The sequence below is a fragment of the Phyllobates terribilis genome, unplaced genomic scaffold (genome assembly GCF_046119375.1).
Source record: "Phyllobates terribilis strain yellow unplaced genomic scaffold, ASM4611937v1 Scaffold_11__3_contigs__length_659146591, whole genome shotgun sequence".
Lineage (NCBI taxonomy): Eukaryota > Metazoa > Chordata > Amphibia > Anura > Dendrobatidae > Phyllobates > Phyllobates terribilis.
Window position 1 is genome coordinate 470,860,232 of NW_027362771.1, and position 19,062 is coordinate 470,879,293.

Consider the following 19,062-nt stretch of genomic DNA (forward strand, 5'->3'; position numbering starts at 1 on the left):
GTGATTTCAGCCTTACTACATGCAGATACAAAAATGTGACTGCAGCTCAGAACCAGCAGTATTTAATATTACTATTATTTATTATTACAGCACCATTTATTCCATGGTGCTTTACATGTGAAAAAGGGGGTATACATAGCACAAACACTTACAATAATCTCACAGTCTACCAGATCTATTGTTCTGTATGTAAACAATCCATACTTAAAAGGATTATTTTCACTTTTTTTTGCATATATTGTATTTTTTTTTACACATGGCACGCCAAAACACATGGACATGTGAACAGCCCCACAGACTACAACGTATGCATGAAAAAATGGATGTCTGAATGAGGGTGAAAGCAAACATTATTAGATTAGTCCCGACTGGGCTAGTTATCAATTATACTCAGAATAGGTGATATATTTAGCAAGTTAAGAGGCCGATCTCTAAAACCCCCACCAGCCAGAGGGGTCCTAGACATCGGCCCCCTTAAATGCAGAGCCCCATTCTCAGAATTAGGGGGGGTGGTCAGCAGTTGGATCCGTCCTGTGGGTAGGTGAGGATTTGTCCAGGTAGGAATAGCTTTCTCCCCACATGAAAATGTAATTTGAATATATAGACAGATTCGATATTAATGAGTTGTTCACTTTTTGAAGTGGGTTTTGTTTTTTGTTTCTTTTAAGGGAATCTGTCATCCGTATTTTGCTACCTAATCCAAGAGCAGCATAATGTAGGGGCAGAGACCCAGATTCCAGTGATGTGTTACTGAGCTGCTTAGTGTAGTTTTTATAAAATCAGCAGGAGATTACCATTAGAGGACTAGTAAACCTGCTGCCATGTAATCCTCCATATTCATGAGCAATATAACCCCACCACTAATTAGCAGCATTCGTGTACACTGTGCATAGGCAGAAAGCTGCCAATCAGTGGTGTGGGCGGGGTTATACAGAGCTCAAAATTCAGAGAACTGGTCAATCTGCAGCAAATACATTTTCTTTTAAACAAAACTACAGTAAGCAGCCCAGTAAGTGACACATTGCTGCGATCAGGGTCTTTGCCACTACTCTATGATGCTCTCAGCTGGGGTCGCAAACACCTGGTGACAGATTCCTTTAAAGTTTCCTCCAAATGAGAGGCTGATCACAGCGTGTCTCGCAGCTGGGACCCCACTGACCAGGGCTGTGCTCTGGCTTATAGAGACGAGTCTTGAACATAGGACTTCCCCCTTCAATGTGCAGCACAAGCCAGGGAAAGCAGAAAAACTACAGGATGTGCCAACGTATATATATTTTTTTTGTTTTTACAAAAATATATATCTCCAGAAGATTTTCATACACCCACATATTTGTCCTTGTTCTCCTCTTTCCTTTCAGTCGAAATAGTCAGAGTCAGGAGAGCTGGGACAGAAGTTTGTCTTGGCTCAGACAAGTGTGAGAAAGCTTTTCATGAAAGCTCCAAGTTCCGATTAGTTAGACTTTTAACCCGTGTGAACGTGCCGGATACACTAAAAATAAAGCAGGTTCACAAGACCGACAACTATGCCACCAAAACCCATAATGGATCGTGATGACTGAGGAGACAGAGCACTAAATCATCGAGAAAGAACATTGTGCTCGGTCTGAGCAACGTATTCTTGTTTCTGGGAACGATGGTTAAGTGCTGTATAATGAAAAGTTACAAGGATTTCCAAATAATCTTTCTGCATCAAAATTCTCACTTTCCCGTCTTTCAAGATCTCTGCTTGCTGCAGCCCAGAGGGAACCTTCTCCCTTTACCTCCAGGAAATAAGAACTGGTCCTGATCAGGGCTCATTTCAGCACATTTATAGTATAGCACTGTACCCATACCATCTTAAAAAACAGAATACTCAGAATCACAAGCTTTCAAGGTACAGAGGAGCCTTTATTTACGGTGACTGCGGACTTCTGAATCCTCGCAGCGGGTGCAATGCACACTGTCAGGATTCTTTGGCGCCAGCGTTGAGACTGCAACTATACAGTTTTCATTCTGACTAGATGTGTGCGGACTTGCTCAATTCAAGTGAATTTAAAGAGGCCACACACATCTAGCCGGCACATGACCGCATGTATGCAAATCGCCGCTGACATCAGAGAGTCTGCGTGGCGCGCAGACTGAGGATTCAAAAGTCTGCAGGCATATAGAATGGCTGCAGACTGTCATCCAAACCTGGACAAACCCTTAATGGATTTCAGCAATACCAGATGCAAACAAGTGAAAAGAGGCTTATCTAACAGCATGCAACAAGTAAAGCAAGGAGACTTGGGTAGAAAAAAATGCACATGAAAATCTGAAGCTGAATTTTTAGCAAAAACATAAAACAAAACACCAGGCAAAAAAACACTACTAACATAGTAGAATAGCAAGACTAGTAAAATAATCATTCCACTGAGATCCCACCTTGGGAATGTATTTTGCAAGTAGGGAACATTTTACTAATGACACATTCTTTTCGGTAACTTTAATAAGTTCCTCAAAAAGTTAAAATAAGCAGCCCTAAAAAAACATCAAGATGTCAGGAATTCACACCTTTTGATGTTTTACTCAGGCAGGTCAGATAAACTACAGGAGAAAGATTTCCCAGGGCCTAAAAATCACTACATGTCCCTCAAACATGAGCCCCTGCTTCTAATGCCTAGCTCGGTGTCAAAGTGAAAAAGATGAACTAGAAAACTAGCGAGATCTGTCCAAACATTGGCATTCCTGGGCTCCGAAAATGAAGCAGAGCTTCACCTAGCGCTGGCATGTGGGGCCCGGGAAGGTTTTACTATCCTCTAACAGCTTGAAGAAGTGCACTCAACAGGTTTCTCAAAAGAAAGGCTCACTCACCCATCTGTCTGGTTCTCTCCATTGATATAACGTAGGCTTTTCAAAAAAGAGAGCGACACCAATGCGTGGGAGTGGCGGATTTTCACATATCCAGTCACAGTCTCGATCAGGCCCAAGAAATTCTCCAGCTCTGCAGCAATATTTTCTAAAATCAAGCATAGACAGACATTAACAGGAATATATGGCTTCTCAGTCTATAAAGGGGAATATGTCATCGGGATTTTGCTTCCCCATTTTAAAGCATAATGATGTAGGTGCAGAGACCCCGATTCCTGCAATGTGTCACTTACTGGACTGCTTGCTATGCTCTTGTTAAAATCAGTTTTAGCTGCTGCAGCTCTGCTATTCTTCTCAATTATGAGCTCTGTCAGCCACCCATGGTATTGATTCACAGCTTTCTGTATAAAAAAAAAAGCTACCAAACAAACAGTGGGGGAATGTAAGGATAGCTGGGGCTCATGAATATGGACAACTTTATTGCTGCAGATTTGCTAGTCCTCTCAGTGATCTTTCTCCACTTATGATAAAATCACTGTTTTTTCAGCTGGTACCGTATTTTTCGGGCTATAAGACACACCCCAAATATTGGGGTAGAAAATATGAAAAAAATATTTTTTATAAGATCGGGGTCCGTCTTATAGTCTGAATAGGTATCTTAACTGGGGGGGTGGAGCGGGGGTCACAGGAGGCAGGGACATTCAGGAAGCCGATGGAAGTGGAGGAATGCTGCGGACCTTGGATGCGAGAAGCCGGTGCTCCAGCAGCGGGGAGTTGCTGTGGTGGTGACGCAGGATCGCAGGGCCCTTCATTCCCTCCCTCAGGAACCCGGCGCCTGCAGCAGAACAGGTGATATGCTGCGGGGCCAGTGTCTGGCTAATGGCTGGGGCCTGGCACAGGGGGCCGGTGTCTTGCTGTGAGCGGCATGCGGGTGGCCGCAGTCATCTTCCTGAAGCCGTGATCTACAGGAAAATGGCCGGCGGCGTAGCAGAGTGCATGCGCTGGCTCCGGCAGCCATTTTCCTGTAGATCACAGTTTCAGGAACATGGTCGCGGCCACCGGAAAGCCGCTCACGCAGCTCTACCTCACAGCCAGACACCAGCCCCGGTACCCGACCAGGTCCCAGCCACATACCGGCCGGCCTCTCCCCTTCTGCTGCTGCCTTCCTGATGGAGGGAGGGAACGGAGAGCCCTGCGATCCCGCTCCACCCCCACCGCACCACCGGTAACTTACGTTCGGACCACAAGACGCACCCCCAATTTTCCTCCCAAATTTGGGGGGGGAAAAGTGCGTTGTATGGTCCGAAAAAAATGGTAATTAAGCTTAGAAAGTGATACATCATTGGAATCTGGGTCTCTGTCTCTACATTATGCTGCTGTAAACCTGGTGACAGTCTCTTTAAACATCAAACAAAGAAACTAAAAAATACATATCCACATCACGTTTCTGTAAAGTACACTTTCTTTGTAGTTTTAGAGAATCTAACAGAAGCGAAGTGAATGGTGAACACCTCTCCATCATTCACAGGATCAAGTGACCCCTTTCCTGGAGAGAGGTGCAAGTCTCAAGAGATGGGACCTCAATCTACTAGACATTTTTTGGATATGCCATAAAAGTAATGAGATAACTGCTTTAATGTACTTTATGTATGGACGCAAACTGTTTTGGTGGAAACCTAACAGGTCTTTCTATGATATCGAACACGAACATTAACACATACTGGAAATATGTATATACTCTGGGACATGCTACAAGACTGAAGAATATGACAAACTGGAAGAAACCTTTACTAAGGAGCTCTTCTTATTAAATGAAGGCTAATGATACACGCAGAAAGGGATGATACAAGCAGAAGTTCTCGCTCCTAAAAGTTCATCTAGGCACAGCTTCTAATTCCTTAAAATCAGAAATACATGTGGAGAAATGAGTGTGGGATTCATGGTGTGCCAGACCAGTGTCAGAGAACTGACAGGTACGGTCCTGGAGTAGGATGCTTTTAAGCTCCCATTCATAACTATTTCATGTATCCGCCGAGGTTTCCAAGAATACTCCACATGGATGCCAGTAACAAGTCCTGAGCTTTCAGCAAGCTTTCTTGGCACCAGCAGCATTACTGGGTGCACAAGTTATCAGCGCTCCCCTCTGAATCTCACATCTGCTAATACTACGTCTGTATTCTGATGCTCTGTACCGAACACAAAGATACAGGCGGCCAAATAACAGGCTGACTTTCAGCCAAAAGGTAACTGGTGTAATGAGGTGCGATAAAGGTGCAGGAACAAGACGGCCTTTGTTTTATAGACTATTAGCAATGTCCACCAAATAGAAAACATCTGTTGATGTTCCCACTTATGGCAACACTTTGTTGCTGCCCTGATAGTGGAATGAAATGGTAGCGTGTCCTATACGAACTTCACATACAAAGTATCAAGAAGAAAAAAAATAACAGACGTCATATCGCTGTGCTACATCCAATTTCCATCCATTTTTGGTCAAGGTGTGTTTTTTACCATCTTTGTAGTATCCACTTATCTCGCATGCAAAACTTTTCCAAGTTTCTCCTCATTAAACAGTAAAAAAAAATACTGCTTAGTTAATGCACTCGGATGACACACAGATGGTATACATTTTTTTTTTTCTTACTTGCATACTCACTTGAATGGGCATGCTTTTACACAAAATCAGACCGAGTATGGACATGTCTCCATTTTTAGTTTTTTAAATTTTCAGACAATCCGTTGACAAAAAAATAAATAAATAGTGTGAACATGACCATAGACTATAAAGGGTACATCTTCTATCTATTAACACCACGTATAGAACACGGATGTGAAACACAGATCGGATGGGGCTTCTGAGCAGGAATCTGAAGTCTCTTGAATGGAAGTGGTCCTAGGTTCATTAGGAGCAGTGACGGGGGGCTGCCGTATCCGCACGGCCAGCATGAGGAGATTATCGTGCGGACGCGGAGCTGGCGCACAGCTGTGCTGGGGAGGGCAGCAGGACAGGATCCAAAGTCATCACTGGACACTAGCTGTTCCCGCAGGTGTGAGATCCTACGGCTTTGTTATTCTGTATGTCACAGCCAGCACATTGCAGCTGCCACCTGGGACGGAGCCCTGTTAACCACATGTAAACACCGACACCAAGCAAGTGCACCGCTCTCGTAGGGTGACAGAGCGCGGGTCCCCGAAGACGTCACCACCAGTGTGGTGAACACCTGGGGCAAGTAGGATAGCAAAGGAGACCCATCACCGAAGGGAATACTGCTGCAAACACTCAGACCTATGCTAAACTGGCATGGAGGAGTAACATCTATTTTTTTCTGATCTAAGAGATGGCAATGGACACAAATGAAGGGACTCCGGAGCCGAGCTCTCGCCACACACAGTACAGTCATGACGAAAAGTTTTGAGAATGACACCAAAATTATATTTTCACATGATCTGCTGGCCTCTGGTTTTTATTAGTGTTTGTCTGATGTTTATATCACATACAGAAATATAATTGCAATCATATTATGAGTACCAATAGGTTATATTGACAGTTAGAATGAGTTAATGCAGCAAGTCAATATTTGCAGTGTTGCCCCTTCTTCTTCAAGACCTCTGTAATTCTCCCTGGCATGCTCTCAATCCACTTTTGGACCAAATCCTGACTGATAGCAGTCCATTCTTGCATAATCAATGCTTGCATTTTGCCAGAATTTGTTGGTTTTTGTTTGTCCACCCGTCTCTTGATGATTGACCGCAAGTTCTCAATGGGATTAAGATCTGGGGAGTTTCCAGGCCATGGACCCAAAATCTCTATGTTTTGTTCCATGAGCCATTTAGTTATCATCTTTGCTTTATGGCAAGGTGCTCCATCATGCTGGAAAAGGCATTGTTGGGCCACAAACTGCTCTTGGACGGTTGGGAGAAGTTGCTCTTGAAGGACATTCTGGTACCATTCTTTATTCATGGCTGTGTTTTTAGGCAAGACTGTGAGTGAGCCGATTCCCTTGGCTGAGAAGCAACCCCACACATGAATGGTTTCAGGATGCTTTACAGTTGGCATGAGACAAGACTGGTGGTAGCGCTCACCTCTTCTTCTCCGAATAAGCTGTTTTCCAGATGTCCCAAACAATCGAAAAGGGGATCCATCAGAGAAAATGACTTTGCCCCAGTCCTCAGCAGTCCACTCCCTGTACCTTTTGCAGAATATCAGTCAGTCCCTGATGTTTTTTCTGGAGAGAAGTGGCTTTTTTGCTGCCCTCCTTGAAACCAGCCCTTGCTCAAAGAGTCTCCGCCTCACAGTGCGTGCAGAAGCACTCACACCAGCCAGCTGCCATTCCAGAGCAAGCTCGGCACTGCTGGTAGTCCGATCCCACAGCTGAAACAGTTTTAAGATACGGTCCTGGCGCTTGCTGGTCTTTCTTGGGCGCCCTGGAGCCTTTTTTACAACAATGGAAGCTCTCTCCTTGAAGTTCTTGATGATGCGATAGATTGTTGACTGAGGTGCAATCTTTGTAGCTGCGATACTCTTCCCTGTTAGGCCATTTTTGTGCAGTGCAATGATGGCTGCACGTGTTTCTTTAGAGATAACCATGGTTAACTGAAGAGAAACAATGATACCAAGAACCAGCCTCCTTTTAAAGTGTCCAGTGATGTCATTCTTACTTAATCATGACTGATTGATCGCCAGCCCTGTCCTCATCAACACCCACACCTGTGTTAATGGATCAATCACTAAAACGATGTTAGATGCTCCTTTTAAGGCAGGACTGCAATGATGTTGAAATGTGTTTTGGGGGTTAAAGTTCATTTTCTGGGCAAATATTGACTTTGCAAGTACAGTAATTGCTGTTAAGCTGATCACTCTTTGACATTCAGGAGTATATGCAAATTGCCATTACAAAAAATGAAGCAGTAAACTTTGGAAAAATTACTATTTGTCTCATTCTCAATAATTTTGGCCATGACTGTATATGCCGGCTGGGTTACATAGCTGGCATCTGACTAACAGCAGCGGCCGGAGATCAGCTATTAACCATTTGGATGCCGTGGCAAAGGAAAAAAAAATTATAAAAATTTGATTCACAGCTTTCTTCCCCCATTAAAAATACAGAAATGAAACAAACACATTAGGAATCATAAAAGTCTGATCTTTCCAAAAATAAAATTGACTCATACAGTAAAAGTCATACAGAGATCGAGCTAAATATATACATACATAATTTTTCATTGTATATTATAGGCAGGTGTAGCAACGGAAAAAAAAAAACAGTTCTGGAGCTTACATTTTTTCTTCTTTTTACTGAATGGGTTAATCAATTTTATATTTTGAAAGCTTGGACTTTAACAATACGTAATATTTATTTTTTTATTCACTTTCAATGGGGGAATAAAAAGGGAATCAATTTTTTATATTTTATATGACTGCAGCATCGAAATGGTCAATTGCTCAGGTTCAACTGCTGCTGTCAGACAGATGCCAGGTATGTTACAACTCCTGAGTCCCCTCCACAAATAGGACATGGTCAGAACCCCAGCATACATGTACGTCATTTTGCACTGAGATGTTAATGTTTTGGCTCTTAAACAAGCACTCCCATCAAAGCTTTTATCCTCTTAATATATTGCAATCATCATATTATAAAGCACTGTGCACTTACAATTGCTCATTTTACCTTTCTACTCAGCTAATTCTTCTCGTGTGTTCTCCATGTAGAAACCTGAAGTCTCTAGTCCCTGCAGAAATCATTCTCCTCCCAACTTCTAATCCAGCTGCTCCCTCCTCCACCTGCCATTGGCTTTGGCAGTGACTCATAAATCATGCAGGGAAAGTTGACCTCCTGTTTCTACATAGAGCTTAGAAGGATTCAGCTAGTCTGTGTTTAATCACATGATATCACAGACTTAATGGAAAACAGAATGGGTAGAGCAGAAAAATGAGCAATAGTAAGTACACAATGCTGTATAATATGAGGATTGCAACATATTAAGAGGATAACAATTTTCATCGGTGCGTTGCTTCATCATAATTTTTTTAGTTAAATAAAAAATAATTGTTAAATATTATTAGAAAAAAAGCAAAAAAAATATCACTATGCACGGAACCACTGTAGTAGTACTGACCTGGAGAATCCCGTTTCCAAGTCATTCTACCATACAATGAATACTTGAAAGGGAACCTGTGTCAGTTGGTTTTACTACCACAAACCAAACACATCCATGTTAAAGAGGTGGTCCACTACATTGTATAAAGCCCTCATCGATTTACGCCTTTTAACTAAGTATTTTTGTAAATACCTCCAGCTTCCATATGTGCCTGTGAGTGGCGCCATCGCTGCTCGCTCAGTCCACATCTCGTGACCCTGGCTGCAGCTGCCCCTGATATCCGCTGATGTCGCGTCAACTTCTGGATTTCCTGGAGTCATCCAGGCGTGAGTGACCGGGCTGTGGGTGGCGTTTCACAGCAAGTCACAGCCCAGTATCCAGCATGCGCATGCAGCTAATGAAGGCAGAGGAGAGCGGGAAAGCATGCGCTGGATAATGGGCTATGATGTGCGGTGAAACCTTGCCCACAGCCCAGTCACTCGGAGGGGGGGGGGGGGGGGTGCAACCAAGTCCGGAAGTTGACGCGGCTGCTGCTGGGGCTGAGTGATCAGCATTGGCGCCGCTCACAGCCACATATGGCAACATAAGGTATTTACAAAAATACTTATTTAGAAGGTTTAGAATCAATGGGCAAATTGTACATTGTAGTGGACCACCTTCTTTAAGTCACTGTAATCCAGATTCCTTCTTTGCGTTATAAAGTAATTTTCTATTCCATTTTCATGCCGCCCTTTGCTCCCTCATTGACAGGTGCAGTCACTCCCTGCGCCGGTGTAACATACCTGGCGGCGTCCTTGCATAGTGGTCCATCTCCCACTGTGCAAGAGCGCGCACTTGATCTCCTGTCCAGAATGTCTCTCTGGCTTCCCTCCATGCTGTCTGTTTGTGTCTGTTTCTGCTGCTTAAGGGCGGCGCCCGATCACTTCCTGCTTTTTGTACCTGCTGTGGGTCACACCCCTTGTGCGTCCTCAGCCTATTGCTGTCTGTCACCTGGTATATAGCTCAGCAGCTCCAATCATTCCCTGCCTGAGCATAGTGTTTCATTCAGTGTGTGCTTGCACTCTGAAGGTGCCAGGTCCCGTTCTGTGTTCTCTTGTCTGCCTATCCTGGAGGCTGTATTTCCAGGCCTGTCTGAACACGCTCCTAGCCTGTTCCTCCTGCCTTCTAGGGGCCGATTACCTAGACCCGTTCCTGTATCTTGTCTGACCTGTCTGAACACGCTCCTAGCCTGTTCCTCCCGCCTTCTAGGGGCCGATTACCTAGACCCGCTCCTGTATCTTGTCTGTCCTGTCTGAACACGCTCCTTGCCTGTTCGTCCTGCCTCTCTGGGGGCCGTATTCCCAGACCCGCTCCTGTATTCCGCTGCAGTGTCGGTCTCCTCCGTACACTCAGTTCCAGTCTGAACTCTCTCCTATCCTTTACCTGTTTTGCCTCTATGTCCGTTCCCTTCCTTTTTCTGCAGAGTCTGAACTCGTACCTAACTCCTGCTTGTTGTCTCTGTACTCCCGTTTGTGAGTTTGTGGTCCACTCGCTACTTCTCTGCAAGTACTCTGTGAGTATCTGGCTCTGCCTTTCCCTTCCTGTCTGTTCCGTGTGAACAGAGCCCTGTCCCCCCTGCTCAGCCTTGCCAGCTCTGACTCCCTTGCTCACCGCTCCGGCGGTTCTAGCCTGCTCTTACTCCTTTGCTCACCGCTCCGGCGGTTCTAGCCTGCTCTGACTCCTTTGCTCACCGCTCCGGCGGTTCTAGCCTGCTCTGACTCCATTGCTCACCGCTCCGGCGGTTCTAGCCTGCTCTGACTCCTTTGCTCACCGCTCCGGCGGTTCTAGCCTGCTCTGACTCCTTTGCTCGCTGCTCCGGCAGCCTTGCTCCGCTCTGACCCTTTTGCTCACTGCTCCGGCAGTCTCGCTCCGCTCTTATCCTTTTGCTCACTGCTCCGGCAGTCTTGCTCCACTCTTGCTCACCGCTCCAGGCGGTCTCGTCCTGCTTTACTCTTGCTCACTGCTCCGGCAGTCTCGCTCAGCTCTGATCCTTTGCTCACCGCTCCTGGCGGCCTTGTCCTGCTCTACTCTTGCTCACCGCTCCAGGCGGTCTTGTCCTGCCCTGTTCTCGCTCACCTCTCTGGGCGGCCTCACTCTGCTGTGTTTGTCCGCCACATCTGTGGTTCTGTTCCTGAGTCCCAGTGTGTACTGGGTCCTATCCCGCCAGTGTCCCTACCTGCTAGTGCCTCCCTGTCTGCACTCTAGCTGTGCTTGCCTGTACCCCTCTGCCTGTATTGTTCCTGAGTCCCAGTGTGTACTGGGTCCTATCTCGCCTGTGTTCCTACCTGCTAGTGCCTCCCTGTCTGCACTCTAGCTGTGCTTGCCTGTACCCTCCGGCCTGCATACCCGCCTGCCTGCATACCAGTCGTGCCTGCCTGCATACCAGTCGTGCCTGTCTATACCCACCAGTCTGTGTGCCAGCCTACCAGTCTGTTCCTGTATTCCCCTGTGTGGGTCAACAGACGTGTCCGGGGTCTGTCCTGGAGTAGCACCTGGTCCCTCTGCTCGGTTCCTCCTTGGTGCACTGGCGTCGTATGCCGTCGTGCGACCCTGGTCGGATCGGGTGAATACCTAGTTACGCCCCTCCAGGCATTCACTCTCCGGCACGGTCCAGTGGAATCACTACAATCACACGCACACGCCGCTCAGCCCGGGCGTGTGCATTACAGCCGGTCAGAGAAGGTGGTGCATGCGAAGATCCATAGTCCTGATCTCACTGCGTCATCAGATCTTTAGGCTATGTGCCCACGTTGCGGAACTGAAGCATATTTTTTATGCTTCTCCCTGGCGGGAAAATCGCATTCAGATTTTACATGCGGTTTTACCGCCAGGTAGAAGCGTTTGTGAGGCGTCTTTGCATGCATTTCCGCATGCGGGTTATCAAGCACTTCTCTAAGTGATTTAAGCATCACTTGGAAAAGTGCTTGACAACTTGTTCACACTATATAAATCCATGCAACCGGCATGGATTTATATAGTGTGACCAAGTAATAGTTAAAAAAAAAAAAAAGAATCAGAATGGTAAAAAATAAAAAAAATAAAGTTTATACTCACCTTCCGATGCATTCTCTGCACCGTCCGGAGTCTTGAGCGGCTCATGCTGTTGTGTGCAGAACCTGCAGTGAAGTCATTGAGTCATGTGATGGGTCACATGACTCAATGACGTGGCAGGTCCTTCACACAACAGCGCGACGGAGGGAAAACATCAGAAGATAAGTATAAACTTTATTTTATTCTTTTTTTTACAGGTTCTTTGGTACCCAGGTCTGGAGGAGAGTCTCCTCTCCTCCAGACTTGGGTACCATCCGCACATTGATTCCGCTGCGTTTCCGCAAAATTAATGAACATGCTGCGGATTTTTGACCGCAGCATATACGCTGCGGAAAAATCCGCAGCATGGGCATTGACATTGCGGAATGCCATTGGGGACCATGGGGTGCGGATATACATGCGTTTTACAAGCGTTTACGCTGCGGAAATTCCGCAGCATATACGCTTGTAATACGCAACGTGGGCACGCAGCCTTACTGAGCAAGCACCCCCACCAGAAGTGATGGCGCCAGGGCAAGATATCCGGTGGGAAGGCAGGTCACGGAGACAACAGTAATCTGTCAATCAGGGAGTAAAGGACGGTGGTAGGCGGGGAACATTGGAAATAAGACGGGGAGCTATTAAGTACACAGGGACAAGCCCCCTGCACTTGTGGCTCAATAGCATAAAAGTGAATAGAGGATTACTTTAGGATATAAAAAAAATAAATAAATAAAAAAGCGAGACTAAGGACTGTTTCAAAAACAGTATTCCAGAGACCTAACAGGTGTGTTTGGTTTGTGGTAGTAAAACTGCTGACCGACTCCCTTAAATACAAAACCCAATAAATAAAGGCAGAATTAAATTTTTCTTCTTCACAAATTCATCCCACTAAAAAAAAAAAAAAAAAAAAAAAAAAAAAGTCCTTGTTATTCCGTACATTGTATGGTAAAACTAAAACAAAAAAAAACAACAAGCTATGGCTCCTGGAAGAAGAAAAGGGAGAGAAAAGCATGAAAATGAAGATGGACTGCAAAGGCAAGGGGTTAAATGAAGCCACAAGGCTGGGATACTCACGGCCCTTGCGGATGTTGATCAGCAGGTTGCCTTTCAGCACGGTGCACCCTTCCAACGTCTGAGCGGACGTGACAGAGTCGATGGTTTTCTCCTCGGAGTAGCAGATTTTCGGACACAGCCCATCACAGGGACTGCAGAACATGCTGGAGGAGAAGGACACGCTTTACTAACGCAAGTCACACAACCCCACAATGAAACCATTCCTCACTAACTAAATGGGGAACCTGCGCAGAGTACTGTGACACATGCATATTCCTCAGGTCTCTAATGACTGCTAGATGGGGGCGGCTGCTCATTTTACATTTTTAAGAAACCTCGCTAGGCTTGTTCCATGGGGCTGTGTCCGATTCTGCCTGACCACATTCACATAAATGGGAATAAACCGCAATGCCATACACAACCCAATGAGAAGGAGGGTGCTATACACAGAAGAAAAAAAAAACACCCTTGTCAGTCCTATTATACAAGTAAAAGCCCATTTAGGGCTCTGTCCAGATCAATGTCCATGCTTTTGATAGCTAAATGACTGATCCATTTTTAATACAAGAACATCGGTTACTAACAGATCCCATTGGCATTACTGCCACAACTCCTGTTATTTCCCGGTGGAGTAGAGGAGTACGCACGGTCTTCCCACAAAAGTCTATGGAAACCTGATAAATGGATGCACCGGACGGCAAATGGAATCAATGGTGCTATATAAATAACAACTCTATAGGAAAGGGCTTGTTAAAGGTTTTATACTCCTCTGTTTTTCCTTACATTCACATTGCCCTTCTACTGAACATCGTAGATACATGGAGAGGATGTCTCCATATATGACAGATACTTTTGACATTTATACCACTGCACAGGCATTCAGTGGATCAATCTGCAGGTTTGCATCAGTAAAGTAACACTTATATTCGCCTCCGGTGCAGTAATGTTTCTTCCAGGGCTCGAGCGAGATTATGTCAAGTGAGCCCTGCACCCAATCGGCGCTGGCTCCAATCTCCCCTCCTACGGAAGAATCAGACATCAAGAGGAAGCAAAAGCTGCAGCTGGCTGCTCACTTCATTTCGATGTCTTATACGTCCGAAGATGAGGAGGGTGAGGCCAGCGATTATTGGGAACATGGCTCACGTTACATAATCTCATGCAAGCCCTTGGAGATCCAGTGCTGGCACCAGAGGAGAGCAGAAGTGTTATTTTAACGGTGCAAACATGCGGATTGAAACGGAGTAGTCCAAGTAGTGGACACCCCCTTAAAGTCACACATGGGCTCCTATTTTGAAAAACTACACTACGTGGTATGCTGTTACCAGATTCCTCTGCATAGACTACCACAATTAAAAATAAATAAATTTGAAAAAATTTTCTTTTTCGGTTTAAAAGGGAATCTGTCAACAGGTTTTCACTACGTCATCTGAGAGCAGCATGATGTAGGCCAGGAGACCCTGAATCCAACAATGTATCACTTAGATTACTGGGTGCAGCCGTTCTGACATAATCACAGCTTTTAGCTTTAGAATGAAGCAGAGCTGAGAAAGTTAACCCCGCCCACAACACAGCTAGCCCCGCCTCCACCAGGCTGTGTGTGTACAATGTCCATAGACAGTGATGTGCTTATCACATGAGGGGGCGTTGCCGGACCAGTGTAGTCCAGCAATGTTAATCTTAGTGATAAATCCTTCACCGTTCGTAAACCGTACGCACTGACAAGTGACACATCCCTGAATTCTGCATCTCAGCCTCTATCTCCTGCTGTCTTCAGATTACATAACAAAAACCTACTTTCAGATTCCCTTTAAGAACAATTATATCCATAACCAGGCATACAAGCAAACAGATTTCTGTTTGTATTCTTCTTCCTTGAGCCGTATGATGGTCCATTGGCTTCCTGTAATAAAAGCTTATTCATCATGCAGGGCAGCTTTCCCTCTGTTAGCTCTGCTTACTGTCAGCGAATAGGATGAAATAAATAACAAAAACAGCTGTCTGCAAAACTATCCCCATCCTAGACAAACCTAGGACGTGAGGGCTATTTGTACTACTCATCTACTTAGATTAGACCTGAGACAGCTAAAGGGCTCAAACAGTGGCCCACGGGGCACACTCTGCCCTCCCCCACCCGCTGGCACCGCTAACTGCATCCTTGGGAAACATAGGGAGCTTGTGGGCTCTTACAGTATATAGGGGGATGTCCGCATACTTAATTCTGCTCAATATTAATAATAATTAATATGTTAATATTAATATTGAGCAGAATTAATTTCAGCCTATTGGTTAGGCCCTCCATAACAGTCACGTCTCTCTTGTGGCCCCTTGAGAAAATTAATTGCCCACCACTGATTTAGATGATACAGTCCAACCTATTCAATTCACAGTGGTACACCAGTTTTATGATAAAGGTGAACGAGTGGTCAGATCTACGATTAGTTGAACATGAGACTTTTAAATAGTAACAATAATAATATAAAGTAGCTAACAGATATAAAACAAAGATAAATCCAATCTCATTTGTCAAGGCCCCAAAATAAGACACCAGAGATGCATTTCAGTGGAGGCGATTTCTGGTTACCTTCCATTAATAATGTAGCCGGATGGACACTCATCTATACATTCCCCGTTGTGGATGATAAAGGGATGGGCTCCAGTATACAAGGTGTGCACATTGGCACAGTCTTCCATGGTGATACAGCGCCATCCCTCGAAGCTGTAGGTGTTCTCAGGACAGCTAGGGACACATCGGCCCTCATAGTAGAAGTGTTGGCAGGCCACACAAGCACTGTCGTTGTTCGGAGCGATGCAGCTTCCCAGGCATTCTGGATGGCAGCACTCATTCTGGTCTGAGCACGCTAGCTTCCCGCACTCGCTGGGGCACACTGCAAAGACAAGATCAAGAGAATAAATCAGTGAGGGACCTGCACATTTTTTCCCTTTAAACTCTTTTTTTTTTTTTGTTTAAACATTTTGGTCACATAAGAGTATAACTTAAAGGAGCTGTCCAGGTGTGGGATGAAAGTCTGCACTATGTGACTGCAGACTTCTGATTCCTGACAGCACGCGCACCGCACGCTGTCAGGATTCTCCGTTGCAGGCAGCAAGAGTGGACAGACAGGTGACCACATGTATGCGATTGGCATATATGCAGTCACATGGTGAATATAGACGCTCGGCCTCGCTTCACCTGTCTGAGTGAGGTAGCGCACGTCTAGTCAGAAGTATGCAAATCGCACACTTGCGGTAGTGAGCGCCCACTCAGTGTCGGCACCAGAGAATCCAGACAGCGTGCGGTGTGTACGCTGTGAGGATTTCATCCCAAGTCTGGACAACCCCTTTATGGCAATTGTCGTCACAAACATGAACTTAGACCATCAGGGTTACATTTTAATGTACTGGTAGATTAAAAACAGATTGGGCAAGTCTGTTGGGCATATTGTGCAGATAGCTCCTGCTCAAACCAGTTAACCCTTACAAGTGTGTGTGTGTGTGTGTGTGTGTGTGTGTGTGTGTGTGTGTGTGTGTGTGTGTGTGTGTATATGTATGTATGTATACTTATTTATTTGTTATTTAGAGTGGAACAATATAGCTCATGCATCTGTCTGCATTGAATTATAGATATATTTCAGGAAATCCTGACGTACACTGTCAATGAAAGGCTGAGATACAGTATTCGCTAGCCCTAGCTACACCACACAAATGTGTGCCAAGTCTGGCCTGCATATGATATCAGCACTTTCATTTCATACCATGTAGTCTGATAGTAAAGATATATTGCACACTTATACACATTATGGGTGAAGAGTACAAAAACTCCTTCGCAAGGTCATCGAAATGTAAAGTTTGGAGAATGTGTGTGTGTGTGTGTGTGTGTGTGTGTGTGTGTGTGTGTGTGTGTGTGTGTGTGTGTGTGTGTGTGTGTGTGTGTGTGTGTGTGTGTGTGTACACAAGGAAAAACATCAAAAACTTTATTCTGAAATGCATCATTCACCCATAAATGGTCACTGTTTCAATATTCTTATCACATTGCCCATCAGTGCCAAGTACTTTATTCACCCCAAAACACACTGCAGTGCCAACCACTAGGTGTGTCCCTGCTATCTAACTTGCTGTCTTTTTGTAAAGTGTAATAAGTCTAGCAGCAGAGAGAGACAGATTGTAGAAGTGTGGGTGGTCTCTCGCTGCTCCTGCTCCCCTGTCTGACAAATTGTATACAGGCATAACAGAGGCAGGCTTTCAGTCCAAGAAATGCAAATCACTGGACAATGGCAGGAGCAATGCATATTTGCAAGTGAGACAAGAGAGGTTCCAGCATCTATAGTGCTGGCAGAATGCTGACAAGGAGGAATGGTCCACTCACAAAGAATAAAAGGGAAGTTATGAAGCATGAGAAGCGGAACAGTTGCTACATGTATTCATTTAAAAAAAAATACTCCAAAAATCATCCCTTCACCACGAAGATAATCTGTCCTCAAATAAAGCCATATGTGAGCATCAGTTCTACTTTAGTAGGGGTCATGCCCTAAAAATAAGCAATACTCCCAGGCAGTGCCCACACTTGTCACCATGTCTTTGACATTTCTAAAGTAAGTCACCAGACTATTAGTCTTATAGTGGCTTTAAAGTTACTAGCCAAAAGACTGGATATTGCATAGCTATTTTTTGGAGTCCATCCATGAGGTCCGCAAGTCTAAAGTCTGAGACAAAGGCTCCTGAGCTGCGGATACAGATGAGCACACAGCCTTACCTATACAACTGCAAAACTTCAGCAGTGTAATCGCTTTTTAACTTGAGTCCCACAAGCATATGTTCACTAAGCAGCAGGAATGGAAAATCTACAGATTAACACAGATCTACTATTGAACACATGGTTTGCATGACCGCTGAATCACATACTTCCTGTAAGCAAAAGTAATCATACCTAATGAAGGACAGATGAGAACACAAGTCTGAATCACTGCTGGGCCCAAACTGTGTGTGTACATGGTACCGGCAGGAACACGGAGAACAGAGGACAGGTGTACAGGCACCGCTCAACACCAGCTCACTATGAACCAACAATTACTGAGATCTCAAGAAGCCCTGACCCCTGCGAATGTCTACATGAGAAGTCTATGGCATCCATAGCCATAACACCTGGATCCCATGTGCTTGTACTGAAGCAAAAGGCAAGTCAGCAAACAACTCAGTGGTGATCGGCTTTATTCTGAAGAACCACAGAGGGTCAGGTCTTATAGTGGCTTAAGAACGTTCTTCAGGTTTATCCTTCTTGCAGTCAAGACCATTTTCACATTTTTGACAAAACGTAAACTAAAAACCGAAGTATATATTTTCAGAAAATAGACTAAGTGCACCCAGCAATTTACATTGTTGGGCACCTGCATTCAAAGGGGGTGATAACATGAAGAAAAGTTCCTGCATCCACAAAGTCACAGCTAAAACAGGAAAACTATGACGATAAGGGTATGTTCACACATCGGATTTTCAACTCTGCTTCAATGACAAGACTATGTGTATAGAAGAATAAATCTGTTAACCCAGTGGTTCTCAGCTCCAGTCCTCAAGGCCCTCCAACACATCATGCTTTCAGGATTTCCTTAGTAATGCACAGGTCCGGTGTAACACTAATGAAATGCTGAAAACATGATCTGTTAGTGGGCCTTGAGGACTGGAGCTGAGAACCACTGTGTTAAACAAATCAAGCCAAGACCCCAGAGGGGAAAGCTTTGGACACTTCTACCCATCCCCAGTACGTTTTCGAAACAGATGTGTGTATTGTGGCACTCAGGATTTTATGTGGCCTGTGGCTCGGGCAGCCTGAATCTGATGAAATAAAGTCAGAACTGTTCACAACCATCTGATAGGTTCATTTCTGATTTGTTCTCTACAGCTTGTACACACTGTGGCGATGGCGTGGAAGAATTCACTGGAAAATAAGGTAGGACTTTTCTGATACAAAACGGACGATTTTTCCAGGACCGAGCGGCTGTCTTGGACATAATTGAC

The 19,062-nt window shown here is 45.0% G+C and overlaps 1 protein-coding gene across 1 annotated transcript in view; it reads right to left on the bottom strand.

Moving 5' to 3' along the window:
• Positions 1–19,062, bottom strand: part of IGF1R (insulin like growth factor 1 receptor) — a 161,931-nt gene that overhangs the window by 42,882 nt on the left and 99,987 nt on the right. Inside the window, exons 3-5 of the mRNA XM_073653332.1 lie at positions 15,635–15,938; positions 13,075–13,217; positions 2,833–2,977 (exon numbers count right to left, since the gene is read on the bottom strand). Coding sequence (XP_073509433.1) covers positions 2,833–2,977; positions 13,075–13,217; positions 15,635–15,938 — 592 coding nt within the window. The remainder of the gene's footprint in view (positions 1–2,832; positions 2,978–13,074; positions 13,218–15,634; positions 15,939–19,062) is intronic.